The sequence below is a fragment of the Pangasianodon hypophthalmus genome, chromosome 23, assembly GCF_027358585.1.
Source record: "Pangasianodon hypophthalmus isolate fPanHyp1 chromosome 23, fPanHyp1.pri, whole genome shotgun sequence".
NCBI classification, from domain to species: domain Eukaryota; kingdom Metazoa; phylum Chordata; class Actinopteri; order Siluriformes; family Pangasiidae; genus Pangasianodon; species Pangasianodon hypophthalmus.
In genome coordinates, this window is record NC_069732.1 from 1,595,001 (window position 1) to 1,605,000 (window position 10,000).

Below are 10,000 nucleotides of genomic sequence, written 5' to 3' on the forward strand. Positions count from 1 at the left end.
CATAAACAGATTGACGTGTAAAACCTGACAGAAAGTCACGAGAAGGAAGTTTATTCAGAAAGTTACACAAAAATGCGCAAAGGTGTTAATGTGATGGCTTTCTGTAATTATATTTATTCACATTTGTGTTATGGTGTTAACACGATTGTGGTTTTTTTCCTGTTTGTGCGACTTTTACTGTAACTCAGTCTGCAATTCCTCCTCCGTACCATGTGGCGGCGTGATCGTGCAAATCGCGCGAGATTTGAAACCGGAAGTAAAATACGTCAAGGGTGCTAACAGAAGAAGAAGAAGAACGGGATTTGTTTACAGAGACACGTTAGCTGTTAGCTAGCTACGTGTTTTTGGATTAAAATAATGAATAAAGAATAATAACTTGTTGAAAGAATAATTGTTAACGTGTTTAGATCATTTTCGGTTAGGAACAATGATGAAACGACAGAATGTGTGGTTTACGGAGATGAAATTTGAACAGATAGCTGGAAAGCTAGCACGCTAGGTTAGCATCAGTGTTAGCTAGCTGCGCTGGTAGAGAGAGAGAGAGAGAGAGAGAGAGAGTTAAGCGGTTAATTAAGAGCGGTTTAATAACTAAAGCGCTGATTAGTGAGTGAGTGTGATTATATGAAACCGGGTGGAACATGTCTCTAGTGGCGTATGACAGCAGCGACGACAGTGAGCGCGATGATCCGAGTCCTGAGCCCCGCAGCTCGGCGAAACCCGGCGGCTTGTTCGCCTCTCTGCCCGCGCCCAAGCGCTCAGAGCCCGCGGTGGGGAACCAGAAGCCCGGGCCGGAGCTGCCCAGAGCCAAGAAGCGCTCAGAGCCGGTCAGGATCAGCGCTCCGGAGATCCGAGGGGACAGCGTGAGTTCTGTCTCTCTCTCTCACTCTCACTCTCTCTCACACACACACACACACACACACACACACAGTGCGATTATTAATGCCGCAGGTTCCCAGCCCTGGTCCTGGAGTCTCCACTGGAACTCCAGAAAGCTGCACTTTACCCAGTTTTCATCCATCACTTAAACCTAATCCTAACAGATTCCTTTATTAGGAGCGCATCAGCATCACTCCCATCACTTTTAATCTACTGGTGATACTGAACTCATACTCATGATGATCTCGTACTCGCTGTCTCATTCACAACATCTGAGCGGATTTTCTGCAGCTGTGAAAGCGCTGTGTTTTTAAGATCATCTGAGTCCCGTGTCGAAGCAGGAGATCTGCGTCGAAGCAGGAGAAGATCCGTGTCGATGCAGAAGAAGATCCGTGTCGATGCAGGAGAAGATCCGTGTCGAAGCAGGAGATCTGCGTCGAAGCAGGAGAAGATCCGTGTCGATGCAGAAGACCAGTATCGATGCAGGAGAAGATCCGTGTCAAAGCAGGAGATCCGTGTCAAAGCAGGAGAAGATCTGTGTCAAAGCAGGAGAAGATCCGTGTCGATGCAGGAGAAGATCCGTGTCGAAGCAGGAGAAGATCCATGTCGAAGCAGAAGAACATCCGCGTCGAAGCAGGAGAAGATCCGTGTCGATGCAGAAGAAGATCCGTGTCGATGCAGGAGAAGATCCGTGTCGAAGCAGGAGATCTGCGCCGAAGCAGGAGAAGATCCGTGTCGATGCAGAAGACCAGTATCGATGCAGGAGAAGATCCGTGTCAAAGCAGGAGATCCGTGTCAAAGCAGGAGAAGATCTGTGTCAAAGCAGGAGAAGATCCGTGTCGAAGCAGGAGAAGATACGTGTCGAAGCAGGAGAAGATCCATGTCGAAGCAGAAGAACATCCGCGTCGAAGCAGGAGAAGATCCGTGTCGATGCAGGAGAAGATCCGTGTCAAAGCAGGAGAAGATCTGTGTCGATGCAGAAGATCAGTATCGATGCAGGAGAAGATCCGTGTCGATGCAGGAGAAGATCCGTGTCGATGCAGGAGAAGATCCGTGTCGATGCAGGAGAAGATCCGTGTCGAAGCAGGAGAAGATCCGTGTCGAAGCAGGAGATCGGAGTTGAAGCAGAAGATGATAAAATGCATCAGAATTCCAATCCTGGTCTCAGAGTTTTAAGGCAACTGATAGTCAGTGTGCTCGGAAACTGTAAATATACTAACACCTGTTATCTTTCATCTTTCTAAATTAATAATGTTTCTCTCTATTGCTTCACATATTCATTTAATTAATTAATTAATTAATTTTAATCTCTTTTAATTTATTTATTTATTTATATTTCATTTCATTAAACCTGAGCTTATCATTATTATTATTATTATTATTATTATTATTATTATTATTTTCCAATAAATAAATTGATCTGGTGTCTCTGAGTGAACATCATCAGCGGGGAAATTAATAATAATAATAATAATGAGGTACAGAGGTGTTAATGTTATGACTTTGTTTAATTGTGTTTTTGTTCAGATTGTTGAATTATCTCACATATCTTTTTTTCTGAGCGTTATGAAGGTGATAAGAAGCAGACTTTAGCAGGTTATAACGCTCCAGACATAACGTTGTTTTAACCAAACAGAACGCATTTATTTAAAGAAATGATGATGAGTTTGTGTACAGAGCTGTTGGAGATTGTTAACACTTTTCAGAGAAAAATAAATGTATGCGTAAGTCTGTGTAAAACAGAGAATACTTTTACTCTGACGGGTTTTTCTCCATTTTTACAGTCGGATGAGGATGAAGATGAACCTGTGAGGAAGAAAGTGGGATCTCAGGTGAGTAATTGTTTAGATTATAAAGCAGAAGATAAAGTTTAAAGAGAATAACGTTTACAGTTTTTGTGTCCAAAGCCAGCACACTTTCCCATGATAACAGTATTGTGTGTTAAATATCGTGATATTTTGTAGAATTGATCTCATCAGCACATCTCTACACTGCTTTTGATTGAGAATTCGTGTGATTTTTCAGGGTGGTGGTCTGTCGTCTCTTCTCCCCCAACCCAAACACCTGAGTGTGAAGGAAACGCAGCGCCCCCTGGTGCCCCACACCCTCACCAAACGCCCCGCCCCCGCCGCTCACGCCAAAGCCAGCAAGCCGGCGTCTCAGGGCGTGTCCGGGACGAGCGCGTCTCCGTCGGCCATTAAAGCGGCGGCCAAGTCGGCATCGCTGCAGTTCGCCCGGCAGATCGCTGCAGACGAGGAGGGCAGCGACGACGAACTCGCCCCCGAGAATTACTTCTCCCTGTCGGAAAGCTCGTCAGAACCGGCGGCCGGGGCGTCGTATCCCGATCCTCAGCCGTACGCTCCGTCGCTGCAGCCTCCTCCCAGCGCCGAGGACGCACCGCTCGACTTCGGCTCCAGCGCAGAGTCCCAGCCAAGGCCAGCGTGGGGCGCTCACGAGTACCACACCGCCGATTATCAACCGCACGATCACAAACCCAGCGCTCAGGTACACACACACACACACACACACACACACTCCCTCAGAACAGCGTGAAGACCAGGAGAGCGATCGCACACACCTCTACACTCACATCAACACACACTCACATCAACACACACTCACACACGCTGTCTGAGGTGTGTTTCCACTGTGGTTAGAGATTCTTCATGACGCCTTCATGTTGCTAAGTGCTAACATCCACTCCAGCCTTCTTCAGTCAGAGTTTCTCCCCAACCCACAGTGCATTAATAAAGTAATTACCACAAATAAACACATGATATGAGCAGAACTTTAAGCTTCTGTTGGTCTGAGGTGTGCTGAAAGCCACTTTCCGTAGCCTGCATCCTACAAATGTTCTTCATAAGTATTTTCACAGCCTTCTAATATCCAGGTCAAGTGCTATTTAACCGCGAGCGTCCGTTTCTTTCTGACCTTGAACGTTAAACGGTGAAAGTTCGGAGTCAGGTGTTCAGAGTCGGAGCGAGGCTCGTGCGACGTAACGATATTATCTTATCGTCTGTACGCGATGACGTTTAGCGTCGCAGCACCGGCAGAGAGAATATCAGCCACGTGTAGACTTTAGAGAACCGATTTCTAACAGGATTATAATGAAATGTGATGATGTGGTGCTGTTTTTATTTTTTTAATGTTTACTGCACATTACTGCAAAATCACGTAAAATCCATCATGTGGAAAATAATCCGAAAACACATTTATATTTTTATATTTCTTATTTTATACTGCATACAATCCCATTGGTCTTAATGTCGGTTCCTTGAGAAGTAACGCTGGACCGAGGCTTACGTATGAAAGGCGACTTGACGAGGGAGGTCGAGACATCTCCCAGGTCAGCTTTGTTGGCTTTAGTTAACATAAAAAGCCAGACAGGTGATGTAAAGATATGAGGAGAGAGACATCTAGTGGTGGAAAAGAGAATTGAAATGAGTGAGATAAATTAGAATTAAGCACCGATAGGAGGCAAATATGAAAATGTGAGAACTATAATGAATTTCCTGGTTGCACAATTGCACTATTTGTCCTTGTAGTACACAGTAATAGAAGGGAATGATTTATAATCGCACTATCGAGTGTCACCCAGATGAGGATTTGTTCCCTTTTGAGTCTGGTTCCTCTCAAGGTTTCTTCCTCATGTCGTCTCAGGGAGTTTTTCCTCTGACTCACTCATTAGGGATAAATTTATAAATTTAAAATTTATATCCTGAATTGATATTTTTCTGTAAAGCTGCTTTGTGACAAAGTGCGTTGTTAAAAGCGCTAAACAAACAAAATTGAATTGAAGTGAAATATGTGTCTCTCTTGGGGTTTTTAAGGTCATGCCTCAGGGTCAGCTCTTCTGCGTTCGCTCTTGAGACTGACCTCCTTTATTGCTCAGGTTTACCTTTTGTTAAAAAAAAGTATCTTTCTGATTTGAAGAAGTTTGGTTTCGCTTGCTTAACCTGCGTGTGAGGTGGGAAGAATTCTCCACGGGTTTTCAGGATTAATGCAGTTCCTGACTGGACAGCTGGTGATATTATTAAACCTGTCCTTAACCCGGTCTGTAAAACTGAAATAGTGGAAAAGCTCGTCTTGTTTAGGCCAGTGGTGCCGGATCATTAAATCACTTATTGCGATATTTTAAAACTCAAGCCTTTTTGAAACTGGGAGATTCAGAGTGGACTGCTGATGAATTCACCCTGCTGTTTTTATTTTATTTACAGGAGTACTACAGCGAGAGTTACTATCAGGAGCAGAACTCCGGGTTTGGTGAGCAGGAAGAAGCAGAATCTTCCACTCTGTTCAACGATGAAGCAGTAAGTCGTATTAAAGTCAGTGTAACGACACTGCAGGTTCAGGAGACGCAGTAATGGTTTAAACTAATAATAATAACAAACCCAGTGATCACTAACGGTTTAAACTAATAATAATAACAAACCCAGTGATCACTAACGGTTTAAAACTAATAATAATAACAAACCCAGTGATCACTAACGGTTTAGACTAATAATAATAACAAACCCAGTGATCACTAACGGTTTAAACTAATAATAATAACAAACCCAGTGATCACTAACGGTTTAGACTAATAATAATAACTAACCCAGTGATCACTAACGGTTTAAACTAATAATAATAACAAACCCAGTGATCACTAACGGTTTAAACTAATAATAATAACAAACCCAGTGATCACTAACGGTTTAAAACTAATAATAATAACAAACCCAGTGATCACTAACGGTTTAAACTAATAATAATAACAAACCCAGTGATCACTAACGGTTTAAACTAATAATAATAACAAACCCAGTGATCACTAACGGTTTAAACTAATAATAACAAACCCAGTGATCACTAACGGTTTAAACTAATAATAACAACAAACCCAGTGATCATTAACGGTTTAAACTAATAATAATAACAAACCCAGTGATCACTAACGGTTTAAACTAATAATAACAAACCCAGTGATCACTAACGGTTTAAACTAATAATAACAAACCCAGTGATCACTAACGGTTTAAACTAATAATAATAACAAACCCAGTGATCACTAACGGTTTAAACTAATAATAATAAACCCAGTGATCACTAACGGTTTAAACTAATAATAACAAACCCAGTGATCACTAACGGTTTAAACTAATAATAATAATAAACCCAGTGATCACTAACGGTTTAAACTAATAATAATAAACCCAGTGATCACTAACGGTTTAAACTAATAACAACAAACTCAGTGATAATAAAGTTTATTGACGTGTAAAAGCCGACTCCTGTTTATCCTTTCAAATTTTAAAAATCTTTTTTTTTTCTCGCATTTGTTTACACATTGGTGATGAATAATTACTGATAAACATTTAAATAAAATAAAACAGAAAATGTTTTTTATACATTTGCTTATAGAATTCTTATGAGGACTGTATTATTCAATTTGTCCTGTAAACATGTTTATTCAACATTTATTTATTTTTGTTTTTGTTTATATTACTGATTTTCTGTATAAAACTACCCATAGAAATGAAGAAAAACTTGGATGTAATTAGATTTTTGTTCTTAATTTTATTTATTTATTTATTTATTTATTTTACTGACATTCTTTATAAAACAACCTGTAGAAGTTTTTAAAAAATATATTAAACTTGGATGTATTTAGATTTTTCTTTTTAAATTTATTTATTTATTTATTTATTTATTTATAGTGATGATTTTCTTTATAAAACCACCTGTAGAAATTAAGAGAAAAAAAAACCAATATTAAACCTGGATGTAATTAGATTCTTGTTCTTAATTGAGTGTTATTTATTTATTTATTTATTTATTTATTTATTTTTATTGATAAGGGGGGGGGACTAAATATTACACCTGGATTTAATTAGATTTTTCTTCTTCTTTCTTTCTTTCTTTCTTATTTATTTATTCATTTATTTATTTATTACAAAAAACACCCATTGAAATAAAACCAGCCACTTAATTGAATGTAATTTGTGTGTTTGTGTGTTTGTGTGTGTGTTTGTGTGTGTGTTTGTTTGTGTGTTTGTGTGTGTGTTTGTGTGTGTGTTTGTTTGTGTGTTTGTGTGTGTGTTTGTGTGTGTGTTTGTTTGTGTGTTTGTGTGTGTGTTTGTGTGTGTGTTTGTGTGTGTGTTTGTGTGTGTGTTTGCGTGTTTATGAATGTCTCCTCAGTTCCGTAGGCTGCAGGGGAAACAGAACCGAGGGAAGGAAGAGATCAAGTTCTTGGAGATTAAAGGTGATGATCAGCTCAGTGGCCATCAGCAGTGGATGATGAAGAACATGACGACGGAGACGGAGCCGCGCAGATCCTTCAGCAAGGTCAGAACTTCCACAGCCATATTATAAACTTCACTCACTCACACACAAAATACATCAAATAAAACTAAACATCTAGTCTTAAATCCTTATTATAATGTTATTATTTTAATCAATTGTTCTTTATACATATTTCTCCTTTTCTTATCCGTTTGTAATAATTAATGAGCTCAGTGTGGCAGGAAAATAAAATAAAAAATAATATCAGGTTTACATTCGGGATTTATTTATTTATTTGTTTGTTTGTTTGTTTGTTTATTTTCTTCAAATAGAAAAAAGGAGATCAGCCGACGGGGCAGCAGAGACGCAAACACCAGATCACATATCTGATTCATCAGGTGAGTGTGTTTCATCTATCTATCTGTCTGTCTATCTATCTATCTATCTATCTACCTACCTGTCTGTCTATCTGTCTGTCTGTCTGTCTGTCTGTCTATCTATCTATCTATCTATCTATCTATCTATCTACCTACCTGTCTGTCTGTCTGTCTGTCTGTTTATTTATTAATATATTTGATCTATCTATTTATTAATGTACTACTTACAGGATTTTGTGGTGTGTGTGTGTGTGTGTGTGTGTGTGTGTGTGTGTGTGTGTGTGTGTTTATCAGGCTAAGGAGCGAGAGTTGGAGCTGAAGAACAACTGGTCTGAGAATAAACTCACTCGCAGGCAAACTCAGGCCAAATACGGCTTCTAGACACCAGATACGGCTTCTCTCTCTCCCACTCTCTCTCCCTCTCTCTCTCTCTTCTCTCTCTCCCCTCTCTCTCTCTCTCTCTCTCCCACTCTCTCTCTCTCTCTCTCTCTCCCTCTGTCTCTCTCTTCTCTCTCTCCCTCTCTCTCTTCTCTCTCTCCCTCTGTCTCTCTCTCTCTCTCCCCTCTCTCTCTCTCTCTCTCTCCCACTCTCTCTCTCTCTCTCTCTCTCCCTCTGTCTCTCTCTTCTCTCTCTCCCTCTCTCTCTTCTCTCTCTCCCTCTGTCTCTCTCTCTCTCTCCCCTCTCTCTCTCTCTCTCTCTGTCTCTGTCTCTCTCTTGCTCTCTGTGTATCTCTCTCTCTCTCTCTGTCTCTCTCTCTCTCTCTCTCTCCATCTCTCTCTCTCTCCATCTCTCTCTTTCTCTCTCTATTTCTCTTTCTCTCTCTCTCTGTCTCTGTATCTCTCTCTCTCTCTCTCTCTGGCTCTCTCTCTCTCTCTCGGTGTGCGTCAGTCTCTTTATTTTACGTGTTGTGTGTACGTGTGGAAGAGGTGGACGTGTTGGTCTGAGAGTCGTTTCAGCACAGATTGAGGAAAACTCCATCATTAATATCACTTTGCGTAAAACGAGACGGAACCTGAAACATCCGGCTGATGTGTTCGTTGTTTATTTCCGTGTGTGTGTGTGTGTGTGTGTGTGTGTGTGTGTGTGTGTGTGTGTGTGTTCTTTACCTAAAGGCTCAAACGTACCAGAAGTTGACCACGCCCTTTTACGCCGTTATTCCGACCCAAAAGCCCGGTTCCTGGAATCCGTAAGCTCTGAGGCTAATGTAGCTAACAAGTATGGCCTCCAGGTTATCATGGTGCACGTCACACTTCTAACGTACAAGCTCCGCCTTCAGACTTTAGGCCACACCCCCTACTGCTGATGTGGATGTTTAGTGCACCATGCTAAACTGGTGGCTATACGCTTCCATTATCTGTTAGCTCCATTAGCATGATAGCTCTGAGGAACTAGCTTGTGGAGTAAGTGGACCGTGTGGACGTTTAGTTTTAGGCCGAATCACTCCTTCAAATTTCATCTTCATCCGCTCCGGTTTGAGCTTGTAGGCAACAAATCTGTGAACTGCATGAACACTGAGTGTGTGTGTGTGTGTGTGTGTGTGTGTGTGTGCGTGCGCGCAGTAACTCAGTAATACTCTGTATAGCAGCCGGTTTTTTTTTTTTAATGTGAAGTAATACACAATACAATAAAGAGATAATGTGTGAAAGATATAAAGAGGTCATTTTGGTTTTTTTAGGTAAGGAACAAGTCCATATAAGGACTTCCTGTTCTCTGTATACAGTATGATGCTCTCATCATGTCATCCTGTATTTCTGAATCTGAGATTGTTTACAAGTATTATAACGATCCACACTCACTGGTGTGTGTGTGTTAGTGTTAATAAAATACTGAATGATGGTGTAGTATTAGAATTACTGCACCAGCTGCACTACTGTCAGAGCTGCTGTTATGGAAAATTAATCAACATCTAAATAAATTTCATGTGTCCATTAAAGCTACTACAAATGTTTTATAAAGCATCTATATGCAGGAGAACTGAAGTGTTACGTAGCAAGAGTTAATTTGGTCTGTAAAGTTGAACATTTTATTTGTCAGTAAAGCACAGACGCTATACAGGAGAAAACACAGAGTTAACAGAATTCAGGTGAAAGCAGGTCAAAGGTCAGACTGTGACTCGGATCGTTATTCCGACTCTGTTTCCGGTTTGTTTTCCGTCGCCGCTGCAGCTGCTGCTTCTGCTTCTAGTTTCATCAGTTTCTTCTTCCTCGGATCCACATACGGCCCTACAGACAGCAGCACTCGCACCGTGTCCAAACCGTTCACCTGCACGCACACACACGCACACACACACACACGCACGCGCACACACACATCAGATCATCACAACTATATACACACACACACACAGCAGATCATCACAACTATATACACACATACACACTCATCAGGAGATCATCACAACTATACACACACACACACACACTCATCAGGAGATCATCAGAACTATATACACACACACACACACACACTCAGCAGATCATCAC

General features: G+C 41.0%; 2 protein-coding genes across 2 annotated transcripts in view; one reads left to right on the forward strand and one right to left on the reverse strand.

Moving 5' to 3' along the window:
- The first annotated feature begins 257 nt into the window (after positions 1 to 257).
- prcc (proline rich mitotic checkpoint control factor) lies at positions 258 to 9,164 on the forward strand. Its single transcript, XM_034298552.2, has 7 exons — positions 258 to 860; positions 2,661 to 2,708; positions 2,902 to 3,381; positions 5,094 to 5,186; positions 7,057 to 7,203; positions 7,473 to 7,538; positions 7,812 to 9,164. Exons 1-7 carry the CDS (start codon positions 639 to 641, stop codon positions 7,896 to 7,898), a joined length of 1,143 nt encoding a protein of 380 aa, XP_034154443.1. The 5' UTR covers positions 258 to 638; the 3' UTR covers positions 7,899 to 9,164.
- Positions 9,165 to 9,517: 353 nt separating this feature from the next.
- mrpl9 (mitochondrial ribosomal protein L9) overlaps positions 9,518 to 10,000 on the reverse strand; it is a 6,112-nt gene continuing 5,629 nt past the window's right edge. The window contains exon 7 of the mRNA XM_034298553.2: positions 9,518 to 9,779. Within this exon, the coding sequence (XP_034154444.2) occupies positions 9,639 to 9,779 (141 nt within the window). The 3' untranslated portion in view covers positions 9,518 to 9,638. The remainder of the gene's footprint in view (positions 9,780 to 10,000) is intronic.

Coding starts and splice junctions, on each gene's coding strand:
- prcc (XM_034298552.2), top strand. CDS start 639: ATGTCTCTAGTGGCGTATGACAGCAGCGACGACAGTGAGCGCGATGAT. Junction 2,709..2,901: donor GGAAGAAAGTGGGATCTCAG/GTGAGTAATTGT, acceptor GTGATTTTTCAG/GGTGGTGGTCTGTCGTCTCT. Junction 7,204..7,472: donor CGCGCAGATCCTTCAGCAAG/GTCAGAACTTCC, acceptor TTCTTCAAATAG/AAAAAAGGAGATCAGCCGAC.